The following is a 19414-nucleotide window of genomic DNA, read 5'->3' on the forward strand; positions in this document are numbered from 1 at the left end:
GGCAACTAGACATTCCGTTTTGGCGACTGTAACCCTGATTTAAGGAGCCTTTTGGTGCCTGGGTAATATATCTGAGGATCTAACACTGCTTGTGTGGAAGAAGTGAAACTTTTTCTAGGTGGTAGGGACTGCTTCGGAAGCAAAGGCAAACTTGTATTGTTGGCTGTTAATAGGAAGTGGAGGAGGCGTCCGAGCAGGAAATATCAGTGGGGGAAAAGGCACAGAGGCAAAGAGGACTGAATATTCAGTGATCTGAGAAGCAAGGACATGAGGGAAGAATGAGGAAAACACTGCTGACTTTGCTGATTCACGTGACTGATAGAATCACCGTGTATTTTCAGGGTGACTGTGGTGAAAAAGAGATGAAAAATGTTTACATTTTCCGAGGGTACTATAGTACCCTACTGGAAGTTGCCATTGGGTTAGGTTTCTAGATAGCTTTTTTTAAAAAAATGCAGAAGCCTTAGATCAGTCTCTCTCCATGTCATGCAAATATGGATGTAAGACCTCATAGAATCATAGAATCATAGAATCATAGAGTTGGAAGAGACCACAAGGGTCATCGAGTCCAACCCCCTGCCAAGCAGGAAACACCATCAGAGCACTCCTGACATATGGTTGTCAAGCCTCTGCTTAAAGACCTCCAAAGAAGGAGACTCCACCACACTCCTTGGCAGCAAATTCCACTGTCGAACAGCTCTTACTGTCAGGAAGTTCTTCCTAATGTTTAGGTGGAATCTTCTTTCTTGTAGTTTGTATCCATTGCTCCGTGTCCGCTTCTCTGGAGCAGCAGGAAACAACCTTTCTCCCTCCTCTATGTGACATCCTTTTATATATTTGAACATGGCTATCATATCACCCCTTAACCTCCTCTTCTCCAGGCTAAACATGCCCAGCTCCCTTAGCCGATCCTCATAAGGCATTGTTTCCAGGCCTTTGACCATTTTGGTTGCCCTCCTCTGTACACGTTCTAGTTTGTCAGTGTCCTTCTTGAACTGTGGTGCCCAGAACTGGACACAGTACTCCAGGTGAGGTCTGACCAGAGCAGAATACAGTGGCACTATAACTTCCCTTGATCTAGATGCTATACTCCTATTGATGCAGCCCAGAATTGCATTGGCTTTTTTAGCTGCCGCGTCACACTGTTGGCTCATGTCAAGTTTGTGGTCAACCAAGACTCCTAGATCCTTTTCACATGTACTGCTCTCAAGCCAGGTGTCACCCATCTTGTATTTGTGCCTCTCATTTTTTTTGCCCAAGTGCAATACTTTACATTTCTCCCTGTTAAAATTCATCTTGTTTGTTTTGGCCCAGTTCTCTAATCTGTCAAGGTCGTTTTGAAGTGTGATCCTGTCTTCTGGGGTGTTAGCCACCCCTCCCAGTTTGGTGTCATCTGCAAATTTGATCAGGATGCCCTTGAGTCCATCATCCAAGTCGTTGATAAAGATGTTGAATAAGACCGGGCCCAAGACAGAACCCTGTGGCACCCCACTAGTCACTCTTCTCCAGGATGAGAAAACCTCTGGGTTTTCTAAATTTCCTGCTATTATAACAGGCCTTCCAAGTGTCCCCGTTTTCCAGGGGCAGTCCTGGTTTCGGATCTGATCCTGCTTTCCATTAGGATGTCCCTATTTTCATCGGGAAAATATTGAGGGTATGGAGTTATGCAAGGATGTCAGGAGGAGATAAGTATATATACAACCTTTAGAAGACATCTGAAGGTCGCCCTGTATAGGGAAGTTTTTTTTTATGTTTTTTTATGTTTTTATCTATGCTGGAAGCTGCCCAGAGTGGCTGGGCAACTCAGTCAGATGACCAGAGTATGTATGTATAATGTATGTATGAATGAATGAATAGGATGTCCCTATTCTCATCAGAGAAATGTTGGAGAGTATGTTATAAAGCCTCTGCAGTCACATTTTAAAATTTTATATATTCATTTTGTAATGAAATCGTATTTTTACTTAATCGTTGCAAGCCACCCAAATAACTACTTTGGGCAGAATACAGACACATAGTTAAATAAGCAAACCACTCACTGGTTTAAGCTGGATGAATTTCATAAAAATCAACTGAAGAACAGCTGAGTTATAGCAGTTTAAAATGTCCGAAGCGCTGAAATTGCAACTGGTTTATTTGTTCTTTTTAATGCCAAGGGACGGGGTTGGGGCAGCAGACTCAGGAGTAGTATTAGTGCATAGAGATGTGAGTTCTAAGCGATCAGAGTAAGCAAGACTGTGGAATGTCTATTCAACTGTTCAACTGGTCACCATAGGCAACCACAAATTCTGCCTAGGCGAGTATGCAGAATTTCCCCCAGGTGAGCGTTTGGGATGGCAGAGAGGCAAGGATGCTCTGCAAGCCAAGCCCAATTGGTTTCTGCAGTGGAAGTGAAATTGCTTCTTCTCCCTCATCCTGGGAGCTGATCAGGCTAGCATGGCTGAGGTGTTCAGCATGTTCTGTTGCCAACCCCATCTCACCTGCCAGCTAGGGTAAAACGAAGATGGTAGGCATGACTGGAACCAGCTTGGGGGGGGGGGCAATTTCCCTGTAGGCAGTGTTGGAAAAGGTAAAGGACCCCTGGATGGTTAAGTCCAGTCAAAGGAGACTCGGGTTGCGGAGCTCATCTCGCTTTCAGGCCGAGGGAGCTGACGTTTGTCCACAGACAGCTTTCCAGGTCAAGTTGCCAGCAGGACTAAACTGCTTCTGGCACAATGGAACACCATGACGGAAACCAGAGCGCACGGAAACACCGTTTACCTTCCCACCACAGTGGTACCTATTTACCTACTTGCACTGGTGTGCTTTCAAACTGCTAGGTTGGCAGGAGCTGGGACAGAGCAATGGGAGCTCACTCCGTCGCGGGGATTCGAACCACCAACCTTCTGTTCGGCAAACCCAAGAGGCTCAGTGGTTTAGACCACAGCGCCTTTTAGGCAGTGTTAGAAACTGAGATATGAAAGCTAGGAGCTAGATGGAACCTTAAACCTAGGTAACGGGCGCAACAATGGGATGTCTAGGCATGCTTTTTTTTACAACACGCCTAATGAACTGCAGCTAAAATATTATGTCCATTTTTCACATGGTCTAGTCCTTCCCATGCCCACCCCCCTGATATTCTTCAGAGGGTCTCTTCTCCAGTCTTCGGAGAGCAGCTAGAAGCGGGGAGGCAGAACAAGGTCCTCCTTTCCTTCCACTCTGCAGTTTTAATCTGAAATCTGGGGCGCAACACTGCACCCAGAGCTCATAAACTAAATAAGTGCACCTAGAACAATGGGAATTTTGAAACTGCCTGCAGGAAGGGTGGGGGAAGAGGGTGAAAAAATCCCCACTGTGCTATCTGCAATGGCTCCCTGTTTGTGGAATGCTCTCCCTAGGGAGAGTTGGCTGGCACCTTCATTATAAACCTTAACCAGGCATTTGGCAGATTGACATCCAATGCCCTTCAAAAATGTGATGGGGAGGGGGGATTTGTTTTTATTATGTATTTTGTGTACTTATATTGTAATTTTTTTGTTGTGCACTGCCCTAAGACCTGGGTATGGGGCGGTGTACAAAAGTAAGAAGAAGAAGAAGTGGAGGAACTGGAAGATTGGGGCGACAAGGGGAAAGTCCGAGGGGAAAGCATGGCAGGAACTACAAATAAAAAAAATGGCCTACTTAAGAGGGATAAAATTTCCTGCATTTCAAGATGAGGTCTATTCACTTTCCATTTTGATGCTTTAGATGCTGAAATTTGTACAGCACCTCAACCTTGACTCTTCTCTTTTACATTGAACTCCCTTTTTCTTTTCTCTTCTCTTTTTTCTTCTTTCTTTCTTTCTTTCTTTCTTTCTTTCTTTCTTTTTCTTTCTTCTTTCTGTTCCCTGAATTGTTCAGAAAGAGTTCCCAACTCTGCTTGGTGATGTGGAACAATTAAAAGATAATGCAGGATTTGGTCACAGGCTTAGCAATAGAAAATATTGTGGCGTAATTCAGACAAATTATGGTTGCTGCTGCAGCTGAGCAGATGTGATGCTATAAAATGATCTGATTAACAGCACGTTTATGAAGCTGCCCAAACTGAACTGCTTTGAAATTGGAGTTTTTAAATAAGTTAATTTTAGTGAATTGGAAACGTGGAATAAATTGGCTCTTACAGGCATATTTTAAATTACGTTTATGTGCGGAAAGCCTCTTGAAAGCATTCCCTGGATTTTGAAATACCTTCTCAGGGAATTCTACAAGGGTGGGAGATGACCAATTTTCCAGAAATTGTCGCTGCATGTTAGAATTCCAGATGGCCAAGTCTTGGTGCGTGGTGTATAAATCGGTGCATCTGCGGTAAAACATTCAACTGAAGCAGTGGCGTAGCGTGGGGGGTGCAGGGGGGGCCGGCCGCAACATCTGGGGGGTGCGCTCGCACTCGCAGCTCTCTGCCTCTATCTGGCTCACTCACTGTAGGGGGCGCAAATTACTTGCCTTGCCCCGGGTGCTGACAACCCACTATACCACTGAACTGAAGCTGAGTTGCAGGCAGCAGATCCTGTTGAACCAGATCTCTATCTTGGAAAAATATCAGTGTGCACCCAACCTGCTTTTATATTTGGTTTACGCTGTAAGCATCAGTGAGCAGGAAGGTGCATGTGCCTTTTGAGATTAGCTCTGTTCCAGCCTGGAGAATGTAGGAAGAGCTACAAACAATCTTCCTCCAAAACACATTTGAATTAATGCTAATCTAGCTGTGCCAGAGTCCTGGCTTTTAGCCCAGTGCCCTACTTTCTTGAGCGGAAAAAGGATTCTTAGAATGGGCTCCCCCTCCCTATTTTTATGAAATTTTAATTTAGGAGCATTCGGTGAAAGACAAAATTAGCAAGGAGTATGTGAAACTGGTAAAGTCGTGATACTTTAGTTTATTGGTTTTGCCAGTGTTGTACAAGTGTAAGTAGAATCAGGTTATTCAACAACAACCTTTGAGCATGCACGGGGGGGTGTGGGGTGTGTGTCATTATATTAATATTAAGACTGGAATCCTAGGAGCTATTTTAGGCACAATCAAAAGCTTGCAGGCACCCTCTGGGAAATTGACTCTTCCTTTTTGAGAACTGGGCCCCTGTGTCATATATTGCAAAGTGCTTTTGAAATCTCTGTGGGATTTCAAAACTGTTTTGCATGGGGGACTATTCAAAGCAGTTCAGCACTCAGAACTAGGTTTCGTTTTTTGCACCTTCTTGGTTTTGATAGTAGTACAGTTGGCGTCATTCTTTCTGTGCAAACATTTTCCACTGAGTGAGTGTATGCCAAATGAGCGCAGATGGTTTACTCTGATTCCCCCCCCCCCCCGCCTTTATTTTTAATCCATACAGCATATAATCTATTTGGAATTGGTAGGTGCAAATAAATACAGCTCATGGTGTATATTCACAATTCAGTTGCAATAGGAATGAAAATAGATACATTTATCAATTGCAATACGAATGAAAATAGATACATTTATCAATTGCAATACGAATGAAATCAATACATTTATTGATTTCCATAGGAGAGTTCGTAGAGCACTTGTAATCTCTAACAAATCCCATGGCTTCTCTTTTTAATGTTCTGTAATGTTGCCTCTTCTTACCTAATAAAAGTTGTGCAGTGTTCCAAGGAAAACAGAAGTATGGTACTTTGGGTTAAGTTCTTAATTTGTTCCGGAGGTCCGTTCTTAACCTGAAACTGTTCTTAACCTGAAGCACCACTTTAGCTAATGGGGCCTCCTGCTGCCGCCACGCCGCCGGAGCACGATTTCTGTTCTCATCCTGAAGCAAAGTTCTTAATCTGAAGCACTATTTCTGGGTTAGCAGAGTCTGTAACCTGAAGCGTATGTAACCTGAAGTGTATGTAACCTGAGGTACTACTGTATGGGGCTCAGAGTGCCCAACCTAAAATGAAATGTATACAGATAACCCTTGCAGCCTCTTCTTGTATCCTGTCTTAGTTGCTTACCAAAATAATTTCTAAAAGTCTCCAGATTTCATTGCATGGTGAAATTATACATTTTTTATTCGGGATCATGGTGTTGCCATCAGCCCATTATAATGTTTTAACGGCACTGATTAACAAAAAATGCTCTGTTTGATTGTTCTAGTACAGTATAACTGAATGCTGCTTTTATCCCTTCATTCTCCTAGGGAGCTGGTTAAATGCAATTGTGTCAATAACGAAAAAAGGGCAACCATGAGAATAGCAGGTAAGAACAACGACCACCTTATTTTTTGGCTGGTGAAACAAGATACGTTAGTCTGCGCGGAAATGAAGATCTGTCCTCTCAATGTTTCACAGTTCAGTTAATCATGAGTGTTTAGTTTTGAAGTGGTCAGCCAACATTTAATTCATTGGGACTATATGGCCAGGCTGGTTTAAATTATGTGTGGTTTGAGGTGTATCTGTTTTTTCCAGGCCTGCTTTTCGTAGCATATTAGTATATTACGAATGGGAGCAGTCAGGAATGGATTTTGGTATGTTTAAGGTCTGGGAAGTTTTTCTTTTGTTATATAAATGTTTTTATTTCAGTTTTATAATACAAATGAATAAAAAGAGGAGCAAAATGCAACAGCACTATTCAGAGCAGTCATACACGTTTATGCCAGAATTAATACATTTCACCAGTCCATTTCTGTAATAAAGTGCCATGTGTAAGATACGTATTTTAGAGGTACGTTGCAATATATATATATATGGGGGGGGGGGAACCATATTTGATAATAAGCTCTGTATTCTTTATATTCTAATAAAATTTATTCAAAAGAAAGAAACACACGCGCAGAGCAAGGCTTGTTTTTGTGGGCCAATGGCTCTTGTTCCTTTCCCAGCAGCGTTTAGGGTGTTGCTCTTTTTGATCTAGAACTCTTAGTCAGATGGCTTAACAAAGGTGTTGTTGCATCAAAATAATAGCAGTTAATGATAACGCACCCTTTTTTCGGAGCAGGAGCTGCGAAATTGGCGGTAGCGGTAGCTGTCTTTCTGCTGACATTTTACGTCATATCCCAAGTTTTTGAAATAAAAATGGACGCCAGCCTAGGGAACCTGTTTGGTAAGTGATTTGCTTCTGTTGTTTTCCCTGCATATAATTTCAGCCAGAATTAGGCTGCTAAACAGTGTAATCTTACACACATCTATTCAGATTTAATTCCCAATGAGTTCAGTGGAGCTTACTTCCTAGTAAGTGGATAGAGTTGCAGGCTAGGTGATTTATGCATGTAATAATACTGCTTTGAAAGAATTATTTCTCTTCTGAGCCTTGTGTTCTCATATATGCTGTGATGTTAAACTAAACCGTGCTGGGTGATTTTGTTTTTGTTTTTTTGCAAATTGCTTATCAGCAGCTGCTTTTATTTATTCTATTCTATTTTGTTTCATTTGTTGCCAATTTGTTAGTGTTTTGCTTCCTGTTTGATATACAGAAAAAGGTTTATTTTAAATTTTTACTTATAGGAAATAAAACTTTATAGAACCTAAAATGGCTTTCTTTAATGAGCCAATAACTCAATCACACAATTTAGAATGGAGAAATATTAATTTGTAGGCAGTTATTCCATTCTTAAGGAAATCAGCCCTGAGTGCTCACTGGAAGGACAGATCGTGAAGCTGAGGCTCCAATACTTTGGCCACCTCATGAGAAGAGAAGACTCACTGGAAAAGACCCTGATGTTGGGAAAGATGGAGGGCACAAGGAGAAGAGGATGACAGAGGACGAGATGGTTAGACAGTGTTCTCGAAGCTACAAACATGAATCTGACCAAACTGCGGGTGGCAGTGGAAGACAGAAGTGCCTGGCGTGCTCTGGTCCATGGGGTCACGAAGAGTCGGACACGACTGAATGACTAAACAACAACAACAACAACAGGCAGTTATTCCATTCAGTAAAAATACTGTTCCGTGACAGCACGTTCTGCACTCAAACTGGAATTGTACAGTTTCTGTAGGCAAGCACTGTCTAACCTTGGAGAAAAGCCATAACTTTTAAGCCTTCTCTTCTATTTGATAGACGTTGACCTGTTTTTTGTTTGTTTGAACGTGATTAAGGAATAATATAAAATGTTATCTCTTTCAGCAAGATCACCACTGGAGCTACCTGCACGGCGTAAGTATCGTATAGCAGGGTTTTTACTTTTTCGTGTTCTATGTTCTTAGTTCTTCTATAAACCCAAAATAAGATGCACATGACCCATAGGCAATCTCCAGCCTACTCTCTTATTCCAATTTTCCTAAGAATGACTAGACCACATGTGAATTTACACACAGTGGCAGAGCAGGACCATAGGGGCTGGGGCAGAAAGCCTTGGTAGAGTGGTCATGAGCCCTGGGTTTGAGTTTCCTTGCTGAAAACCCTTCCAGCTACTAATGAACTGAAGCTAACTCCACCACCTAGATGGGGCCCTAGAAGCTACCTATTATTCCTCCTTTTTCTTCTTCTTCCTGGATGGAGATGTTCCCACTTCTTGACTCGGGCTTACAGTAAAGCCATTAAAATTGTTCAGGAGTGTTTAACATTTGCTTTGATCATTTTTTCAGAGAGGTGGCTCATCTCAGACATGGTGGCTCATCCTCTTGGCACTGTCTTCACAATAATAATAATAATAAATTATAATAAATTATAGACAGACGCACAGACACACACACACACACACCCTGCCCATCTGGCTGGGTTTCCCCAGCCACTCTGGGAGGCTTCCAACAGAATATTAAAAACAGGATAAAACATCAAACATTAAAAACTTCCCTAAACAGGGCTGCCTTCAGGTGTCTTCTAAAAGTCAGATAGTTGTTTATTTCCTTGACATCTGCTGGGAGGGCGTTCCACAGGGCGGGCGGCACTACCAAAAATGCCCTCTGCCTGGCTCCCTGTAACTTGGCTTCTCGCAGGGAGGGAACCGCCAGAAGGCCCTTGGAGCTGGACCTCCAGGTTGAATGATAGGGGTGAAGATGCTCCTTCAGGTATACTGGGCCAAGGCCATCACTGGGATGGGTCAGGGCCAAGGCAGCAACAGCAAGGTTGCGGGAGCATCTGCATGGGGCTGCTGAACCTGGAGTTCCCCTGACATCACCACCTTGCTTCATCCTGACCACTGCAGCGCCGCCACTGGGAAGATGCCACTGCCTCCAACCCCCTCTAAATGAGCCGCCACTGGAATGTTCAGCTCCAGATTTACACATTCTTTATGTTCTCCCCAGTGAACATTACATTGAGCTATATCTCGACCCGGGTCCCCATTTTTTACTGGACCAGGACTCCATCAATCCTAACCAGGATGGGCAATGGAAGCTGTAGTCCCAACAACATTTGGAGACTCAACCTTGGGATAGCCATTGCATTTACCTCCGTCCTTCTGTGTAATTTCTGGAGCCTAAAAAAGAAAGAGCCGTTGGGCAGCTCAGGTGGTTAGAGCATGGTGCTGACAATGGCAAGGTTTCTGGTTCGATCCCAGCTGCATATTTCTGCATTGCAGGGGGTTGCTTCCAATTCTATGAAATATCTATGAGATATCTCAGAAAAAATTCACATTCTAGAACGCATGAATTTACACGTCTGCTCTAGTAGAAGTTGGTGGGGTAAATGATACTTGATGAATGATAATATTCATCAAGACAAGTGTGTCTTTTGGCTTCACAAGACACTTTTCCAGATGATTTTCTTTTTTTAAAAACCACACTTTGGACTATCCTGTTGAAATCAATGTGTTCATGCTGTATAGTCTTTAGAAATAAAGATAAGAGAGCATCTGATGTTATATCGTTTTTCTGCTAATGGGATTTCTTTTTCCCTCCAAAGCTACAAAACCCCCGAGATATAAATGTGGAACGACTAAAATTTGTCCAGAGAACCATTTTGCATTCAAAATGGCAAGTGGAGCAGCCAATGTCGTTGGGCCTAAAATTTGCGTAGAAGATAATGTGTACGTATCACCTGATTTCACTTCTGTTGGTTTTCGGAAGGTAGTTTTGGATAATTTGCACCCTGGTCTTCAATAGAAAATGTACATTGTCTTTAATTTAGTTTGGAAACAAAACGCACATTCCCTGAGTGCTTGCAATTGTTTCTGTGCCTAGATCTCTACAGCAGGCTATAACTATATAGAGAGAGTATCACCAAACACTATTGCCCATAGGAGGCATTCATGATTCCATTTCTGCTACCCAGTCAAGTTGATTTTGCTTAGGCAGACTTTCTTTTCTGATAGTTTAAATTACAAATACAGGAGGAGGTGGGGCAGTTTTCATTAGTTCAATTTTTAACGCTGGCTGACTTTTTCTTTTTTCTTTTATACTTTTGGTGGTGCAAAAATTGTTTCAGTGCTGGATTTTTTTAATGTAATTAAGTGCCTTGGCTTCTGTTTTACATTGGATTGGCAGGATATAAGATTTCTTAATAAACAGTATCTGATCCAGTCCAGGGAAAATGGGAAGAGCTGGTGTTTCTGGCACCAAAACGCATGGTACAAGAGTAGGGTGGATGAAGCCTGTCTTTCTTTGTTTTCAAGCAACCACATCCATTCTTCCAGTTTTGTGTTGACGTGCCAAACCGGCAGCGTGGAAAGTGGGAACAATAAAATTTGTGGGTATCTTGAGGTTATGAATGTTAATGCGTGTATGTTCCACATGCTTCACATAACTCCACTCTGTTAAGATAGTCTGCTACTTGGATAACATCATAAGACGTCAAGCTGGAGGCTACTCTTTTAATTGCAAAGGGTTTTACCCAGACTTGGCAGTCAGGTCTCGGTTGGCAGAATGGAGAAGGGTGAAGATTTGGGCATTTCTTCCTGCATCTCCTCTCAACATGCTCTAGTCTAGAGGGTCCTTCCGGGTGGCGTTGTGGTCTAAACCACTGAGGCTCTTGGACTTGCCGATCAGAAGGTCGGCAGTTCGAATCCTCGCGACAGGGTGAGCTCCCGTTGTTCTGTCCCAGCTCCTGCCAACCTAACAGTTCAAAAGCACGCAAGCGCAAGTAGATGAATAGGTACCGCTGTGGTACGAAGGTAAATGGTGTTTCCATGCGCTCTGGCTTCCATCACAGTGTCCCGTTGCACTAGAAGCGGTTTAGTCATGCTGGCCACATGACCCGGAAAGCTGTCTGTGTACAAATGCCGGCTCCCTTGGCCTGAAAACAAGATGAGCACCACACCCCATAGTTGCCTTTGACTGGACTTAACTGTCCAAGGGTCCTTTTAGAGCATCCTTTCTCAACCTGTGGGTCCCCAGATGTTGTTGAACTACAACTCCCATCACCCCTAGCTAGCAAGGCCAGAGCTCAGGGATGATGGGAGTTGTAGTCCAATAACTTCTGGGGATCCACACAGAACTGCTGTTTAAGAGGGTCCTCCCACCCCTCTGGAGGTTTAAGGGGGACCTGGGAGGACTTGGGGGAAGAAGGAATTGCCAGAAATGGCTTTCTGCCCCTTTCCACTGACAAAAGCCTTCCTTAACCATCAGCGGAGTGATATGGTTGGATACAGCCCCAAATGTTCAGTAATAGGTTAGGTTGTGTCACTTTTTACTGTGATTAAAATGGCATTGTAAGATTAGAAGCATTTGTGACCATGGGGCAGCTGCTTTTCTCCGTGTGGCTTCAACTCATCATCAGGGTCAGTAGCAGAATTCCCCCCCCCCCTTAAGTATACAGAACTCGAAGTCCATTTCTGTAAGATTAGTATCCAGCACAATAACATATATATCTCTTTGCAGATTTTTTTGCTCGGCTCAGGCCATTTTCCCTAGTGGAGTTAGTCAATCTCATACTCTGCTTTATAATGTACCAGGATGAAACCTAAGCTGTCCGTACTCGCCTGTGTTTTTGTATCCTGGATGCAAATTTACTGTGGAATGCTGGAGATAATGTGAAGGTTTAAGAACGGATTTGTTCTAGAGATTAACAGCCACGCCAAATATTTGCATGGTTTCCGTACTGTTCTGCTGTATACACCACCATCCCAAAAGGGCTCAGCCCTGCCAGTCCAATGCTAGCCTTACTCGGAGTAGACTGATTGAAATTAATGAACATGACTAACTTAGGCCCATTGTTTTTAATGGATCTTAATTGGATATATTCCAAACTTTTTCGGTGGGGGGGGGGGTATTTCTGGCCCAGCTTCTCTGGAGTCCCTTGTCATCTGCTTTCATCTTTCAACTTTGAGAGTTACTGGAAAGAACAAATTGGTCTTGCATTCTTGTGCATGTTCATATTAAGAGGTTTTTTATTCTTTCAATCAATATTTCTCTCGAAACTTCTGGAGCCATTGTTTGGCCTCCTTGTTCCTTTGCCCTTTCACCCCAACCAGTCAGCTGGCACCAAAGCTTCCAGATCGATTTATTTCACTGCAAGATTAGATTACGTATCCAAAGGCCAGAGTTGTGATCTGGAAGCTCAGGTGACATCTGAGGGACTTACGAAGCAGGAGAAGAAGTGTTTCTTGATGTATCTGATGAGGTTGATGTCCTCCTTTAAATGCTTCCTCCATTGCTTCATAAGTTAAGGTGGCATTCAGGCCGTGCTGAGCAGGGCTTGCAGCTTGGGGGCTGCTTTCAGATCTGGCTCTTAACTGGGCATCCCCAAGTTCACCTGTGTCACACAACGTCTTTCTCAAAGCTCAGTTGGCACACCTGGTGGCGTCCTTACCCAAGTCATCCTCTGTTGAAATGTTAATCCATCGTTTCTCAAATTTGGGTCCCCGGTTCTTGTTGGGACTACAACTCCCATCATCCATGACCGCTTGGTCCTGCTAGCTATGGATGATGGGAGTTGTAGTCCGGCAACAGCCGGGGACCCACGTTTGACAAACGATGTGTTAATCGTACACTCTGAATGGAATTTTAGACCTTGAAATACTTCTCTGTCTTCCTGTCCAGGTTCCTTTCTGCCAACACTTCAGCAAGAAACCTAAAGTGATGCATTGCTACCCCCTTGTGGTAAATCCTATGCATCACAGTAGCTAACTCACAGCAGAATTGGGGGGAAAAACAAAACCCAACACCTGTATCTTAAAAATGAAATAAAATGCTTGGCTCACAAATGCTGTTCTGCCGAGACAATCTGATGGTCTATAAAGGACATCGTGCTGCATATTAGGGTGCAGACTGTGTGCTGAACCCAAACCATAACCCAGCAAAGGCCACATCGAGAGTATTTTCTCTTCTATAGCCCTGCTCTTGTTTCAGTTTCTATGCTCTGTAAGATAGTGCCAGAAAAGCTGCTCTGTAGATGGGCCTGTTGTTTAACAGGAAGTTGATTAAGATGGTGCATGTTTTTCTTCTCCTCATAATAATAGGAGGTTCTCTTTTCCCAGAAATGGGGCATGGGTTGGGTTAATTAGTCGGATTTGTTTAACTTGAAGAACGTGTGTTAGTTAAAGCTGTATATATTGAGATTAGCTAGATGAGTCTCACTGCTGGCAGTGGAATAACTGGTCTCCCTGAATTGTAGCTTTTCATAGTAGACCCTGGGTAGACATGTTAGATCAGATGCACAGTCCAATTTGTTATGCTGTCTGCCATCTGTAATAATTTAAAGTGATGATGGAAAAAGAGCCAACATTTCCTGTAGCAGTAAGGTGTGCAAATTTCATTTAGCCCAGAGGGGAGAAGTTCACATTTCTTACAGGATGTCGTTAGAAAGTATACTATACTCTCCACAACCTCCAGTTGGCAGCGGGGAGTTGGAGAGGGGGAAAGCTTGTCATAATTCCCTTTCTCTGCGATTTTCGTTTCAGGTTGATGAGTGGAGTTAAAAACAACGTTGGAAGAGGGATTAATATAGCTCTGGTCAATGGTAAGTGACTGGTTTGGGGTTTTTTAACCGTATCAGCATTCTTATATTAACGTTACAACTATTTCCATGCAAGTAGTAAGGAAGCCTGAATGTTGGCACGGAGAATTAATCATAGGTAAAGGGACCCCTGACCATTAGGTCCAGTCGTGACCAGCTCTGGGGTTGCAGCGCTCATCTCGCTTTACTGGCCGAGGGAGCCAGCGTACAGCTTCCGGGACATGTGGCCAGCATGACTAAGCCGCTTCTGGCGATCCAGAACAGCGTACGGAAACACCGTTTACCGTTTACTGCCGGAGCAGTGCCTATTTATGTACTTGCACTTGACGTGCTTTCAAACTGCTCGGTTGGCAGGAGCAGGGACCGAGCAACAGGAGCTCACCCCGTTGCGGGGATTCAAACCGCTGACCTTCTGATCAGCAAGTCCTAGGCTCTGTGGTTTAACCCACAGCGCCACCCGTGTCCCATAGAATTAATCATAGTAGTAGGCAAATTTCACATTTGGAATGACTGGATCTAGCTAAAAATGAACAGTCAGTGGTAACTTTCAAAAGAGGCTAGCATGACCTGCAACTAAATGTTGCAGCATAGAGTGGTCCTGTTCAGGGTCCTTCCAGAATAATTGCATTCCACTCCCCCACCATCATTTTTTTTCCTGCTTTCCCCACATAACATGCCCAGTCCTCATTGCAAACCTTCGGCTTCCACCGATGCTTCTGATAACCTCCCTTCTTTGTGTGTGGATGGCCCCATTTTACCAACATCTACACTTGGAAAAAGAGTGTATATGTATTGACTATGTCCTTGAGAAGAAAAATACAAGGTCTGGCTGGCACTGGTTCTCGCTTTGTTAACTGAAAGGTTTTATTCCCTCCTTCCTTCATGGCAGCTGACAGCACCGAAACAAAATAACAGTAAAACTTATAAAAATTTATTGGATCCTAGCACGCTCTTGCCTTTTTGTACTTGTTGAAGTCATTAGAAATAATTCCAGAAAGAGGTTGCTGCCACCACCCTTTGCAAAAACCTTAATAACTTGGGTGACTCTGAGCTGAACTGTTGCCTGTTGCTTCCTAGGATGTTGTCCTCTAGCAGTCCAGCCCCAAATGAGTTTTGGGGGTATTCCTGCTAATTATCTACTTCTTAAAACCTTCATGAAACTCTAAAACAGTTCTGATTGTGGTTTTTCGTAGTTTACACGGTGATTTTGGTTTGCTAATGAAACTGTTGGCCAATAGGAGTTCACATTTCTGTCCCCAAACGTAATCTAATCTTTGTGTGTACACTGTAATTAAATCCAGAACTTCATCCCTGTTGTAAGCAGACCACCCCGATAACTTTATTAAAAATCTTTACGAAATGACAACTTGCATCTCTCAGTATTATAATATTTTTTTAAAGAAAAAACAACTAGTTTGGAGGACAATTTCAGTGGAGGAGGGGTGAAAGCTTAGTCAAAATTTTGTGTAATGGCTTTTAACATTCTGATAATCACTAGCTTTAAAAATGTGGAAATCGCTCGTGGCCTCTGCTGGTGATGGCTAAAGTCAAGCAATGGCCAAAGATGGAGGCATCCTGTACACTTAGCCAGATTCTGTCACTGGTTGGCAGCTGTGTTAGAAGCCCACTTTGCTTTGTTATAAGCACAACAATGCAGAGCTTTTTGAAGGGGCTGTTTGCAGCTTCCATGTGAGCAAAATCTGTTCACTTTATCTGTAGCGATTTTTGAATGTGCTGTTGTGTTAAACTTACTTATTAATCCTTTTCTAGGCAAAACAGGTAGCATGGTGGATACAAAATTCTTTGACATGTGGGGTGGAGGTAAGTGCTGGAATACTTGGTTCTTATATTAAAAAATCAGTATAAAATGAAAGTAGTTAAGCACATCTTGAAAGAACTTTGAATTGAAAATTGCATTTTGATTTTAAAATAATAATACTCTCAGAATCTAGACATTTGAAACTTGTTGGCATTGCTAGGTTGTTTGCAGACTTGAAATATAAAATCTCCCATCAGCTATCAAATACGTTATATGCTGGCGGGTGTGTGAGCAAAACTGAATGGTCTCTGCATTTTTAGCTTGTGCAAATTGCTGAATAGGAAGCTGGGCATTTAATTGGATTGATTCATTTAATGGCATGATTGATGTACAGTGGTGGGGAAGAATGAGTTGATTTTCTTTTGCTTCATTGCGAATCAGGTTGGTTTGTTTTTTAAAATGTGAAATACTTTTTAGCTCATTTTCATTTTTAATTATTTTGCTTCCTGATCTTTAGAGGATGCTTGGATTTAGCCCTTTACAATGGATTTTCCTTGCATTTTTTCACAGCTGATTTTTATGTGGCAGTGTTGATTTTGATACTGACGAGGATGTTCTATTTAGTTAAGTTTTATAGAACGTAGAAATTGTCTCCTTTTTGTTTTGGTATTATTTGCTGTTTATTTGAGATGTCTTAACCTATGTTGTAAACTGCTTAAGAGTTTTGTTTAACTACGAGCGGTATATAAATGGTCCAAAAACAACAACAAAACAACAACAACAACAACCATGCTTCTGAAATCCACACAGCAAAAGGCTGGGTCAGCTCACAGCGGGAAATGGAAAGAACTAGAGCCGTGCATGCAATGGAGTGTGCACCTAGAAAGTGCCCCCAGAAGATCACAGCTGGGGAACCTGTCTCTCTCCAGATGTTGTTGAACTACATCTCTCTCCTTTTGGCTGGGGCCAATGGGGTTCCAGCAACATCTGGATGCCACATGTTCCTCACCACTACGGTAGGATTTTTGTAATTGGCGTGCAGGAGTTCCATAGTAGACAAATAAATGTGGATAGCATTACCCAGTTGCAGGAAGTTAAAAACATTAGCATATACAGTGGTGCCTCGCAAGACGAAAAGAATCCGTTCCGCGAGTCTCTTCGTCTTGCGGTTTTTTCGTCTTGCGAAGTAACCCTATTAGCGGATTAGCGCTATTAGCGGTTTAGCGGCTATTAAAGGCTTAAGGGATTAGCGGATTAGCTGCTAAAAGGCTATTAGCAGTTTAGTGCCTTAGAAAAAGGGGGTGGGGAGCGAAAAAAAATCGCAAGACTCGCAAGACATTTTCATCTTGCGAAGCAAGCCCATAGAGAAATTCGTCCTGCGAAGCGCATTGAAAAACGGAAAACCCTTTCGTCTAGCGGGTTTTCCGTCTTGCAAGGCATTCGTCTTGCGGGGCACCACTGTACCATTGCATATTGGCTGTCATTATCATCAAATGCTAAACACCATGGCATGTCACCTATCACTACTGTGAAACGCCAGAAATAGAAATTTTGAGCAGTCTGCAAATACATGGCATCGAAATTTCGCAAAGAACATTCAGAGGTAATTCGTAAACATAAATTAGTTTGGGCTCTTAATCCCAGCGACATTGCTATTTTCCATCACATAACTTCTTTGAAAGGAAGTCCAATGTAGACATTTTAGCACTGCATGCGATTGTGACTGTGTTGTGCTAAACTTCTGTTTCGTTTAGATGTCGCCCCGCTTATTGACTTTCTGAAGACCATTAAAGATGGAACAATCGTATTGATGGCAACCTACGATGATGGCGCAACTAAGTAAGCAGTTGCTAAGACCACCCAAAAAAAGAGGGTTGTTTACACATAGGGAATCAGTCATATGGCTAAGGACTAAGGCAGCAATGTCTTGTCAGTTGCTGTAGTAGCAGTGGAGGACACCATTTCTCCAAATGTTTGACACCCCCCCAAGGCCATTTCCACAATCTGTAGGAGGCGGCTGAGCCTAAGCATTTGTGGGGAGGAGAGGATACACTTTGCCAAAGCATGAGATCAAGGTAGTGGGGTAGGAGAGCAGGAAAAATAATAACCACATTTTGCAACCAATGCAAATTCATGTATTGCAGGGGGTTGGACTAGATGACCCTCGTGGTCCCTTCCAACTCTACAGTTCTGTGATTCTATAGAGTCTGAAAAGCCCGGGACCCAAATTTTCATGCTATGGTGACTCATTTACCAGTAATGTATTTAGCGTTAACTCTGGAAGTGTACATTTGATTCTGACCAAACTAAGCCTCCTCATGTATACTGTTCTTCAGTGTCAGGTGTGGGGCTGGTAGTTGTGGTTTTGAGAAAAGGACCTTGTGGATCTATTTAGGTCCGTGGCCTCATCTAGCTATATAATCAAGCAAAATGACTAGGAAAAGGCATGAGAACTTCAATGCATTTGCCCTTGAATAGGCTATGCTTCTGGAGTTTACAGCTGGGAGCAAGGAGAAGGGGTAGTGGCCCAAGAGAGGCTAGGATAATTACCGTATATTCTCGAGTATAAGCCGACCCGACTATAAGCCGAGGCACCTAATTTTACCACAAAAAACTGGGAAAACTTATTGACTCGAGTATAAGCCGGTTCACCACACCACAAACCAGGTGGTGGCAGCAGCGGAGGAGGAAGGAGCAGCCCGAAAGGACCCTCTTTCAAGTATAAGCCGAGGGGGGCTTTTTCAGCAAAAAAAATGTTCTGAAAAAAGTCAGCTTATACTCGAGTATATACGGTAGATGAAATGCATATTTTTCTTCAGTGGCCATGGAAGTTTATCTAAAGCATTGGCATCCAATAGCATCCATCTGTTTCAAAGTGAAGGCATCAGTGGACTTGAATTGTACCGTTTTGCTCAAGTAAACACAACTTGAATCAGAATGGTTATTTGAATCAGTTGCGTAGATCGCAGCCAATGTTACCCCCCAGAGGTTGCTGCTGTCATCATCGCTGACATCTGGTCATGCTGGTTGTGGCAGATGAAAGTTGCGCACTCAGAAGCCAACCCATTGGCAGCTCATGGTTTAGACAGCCAGGACCTTATCAGTTCATTTGTTTATTAATCCTTTTGATTTAGACAGCCAGGACCTTATCAGTTCATTTGTATATTAATCCTTTTGATTTAGACAGCCAGGACCTTATCAGTTCATTTGTATATTAATCCTTTTGATTTAGACAGCCAGGACCTTATCAGTTCATTTGTATATTAATCCTTTTGAATCTTTTCCAAGGCTTAACGAAGAATCGCGGAAACTAATATCTGAACTAGGAAGCACATCCATCACGAACCTTGGCTTCAGAGACAACTGGGTCTTCTGCGGCGGGAAAGGAATCAAGACTAAAAGCCCATTTGAACAGGTTTGTTCTCAGGTTAATGTTTGGAAGCGCCATGTGGAGTCCAAGACTCACAGCTGACGTGCCTTGGCCTCCGCAGGCAGCAGAATGAATGTGCTTGTAGAATCCTGAGATGATATGAAGGACTGCACTGCTTTAGACTGCAGACAGAGGATGCCCATTTTAATGTTTCTGCACATTCAACCAACCAACCTTCCTGTAACTAGAAATCCAGCACTTTAAGAGAGAGAGGTTTCAACTTTGCAGGCTTTCTGTTTGCAGGAAGTGTTTAATATAGGGAAACACTGAGTGGTTTCCACCTGCAGAATGAAATGCTGTGTCCTGTTCTGCCATCCCAGCATTTTAAACACCTTACTCTGCTGCAAGAAGTCTCAGTAATACCTTTTGCCGTAATCCAAAAGCACATTGAATTTCCACCGTTCACCCTGCGAGGGAAGTTGGAACTTGCTGTTTCTGTAAC

General features: G+C 42.9%; 1 protein-coding gene across 2 annotated transcripts in view; it reads left to right on the forward strand.

Moving 5' to 3' along the window:
* FAM3C (FAM3 metabolism regulating signaling molecule C) overlaps positions 1-19414 on the forward strand; it is a 36530-nt gene that overhangs the window by 14156 nt on the left and 2960 nt on the right. Inside the window, exons 1-9 of one of the 2 annotated variants that reach the window (XM_083400029.1) lie at positions 2221-2320; positions 6153-6211; positions 6950-7054; positions 8075-8104; positions 9794-9917; positions 13728-13786; positions 15554-15604; positions 17297-17381; positions 18831-18957. In XM_083400029.1, the coding sequence (XP_083256155.1) occupies positions 6199-6211; positions 6950-7054; positions 8075-8104; positions 9794-9917; positions 13728-13786; positions 15554-15604; positions 17297-17381; positions 18831-18957 (594 nt within the window). In that variant the 5' untranslated portion in view covers positions 2221-2320; positions 6153-6198. Of the gene's footprint in view, positions 1-2220; positions 2321-6152; positions 6212-6949; positions 7055-8074; positions 8105-9793; positions 9918-13727; positions 13787-15553; positions 15605-17296; positions 17382-18830; positions 18958-19414 lie in introns of those variants that run through there. The other variant, XM_083400028.1, reaches the window with a different exon arrangement.

The sequence above is a fragment of the Podarcis tiliguerta genome, assembly GCF_965153285.1.
Source record: "Podarcis tiliguerta genome assembly, chromosome: 10".
Taxonomy (NCBI): Eukaryota; Metazoa; Chordata; class Lepidosauria; order Squamata; family Lacertidae; genus Podarcis; species Podarcis tiliguerta.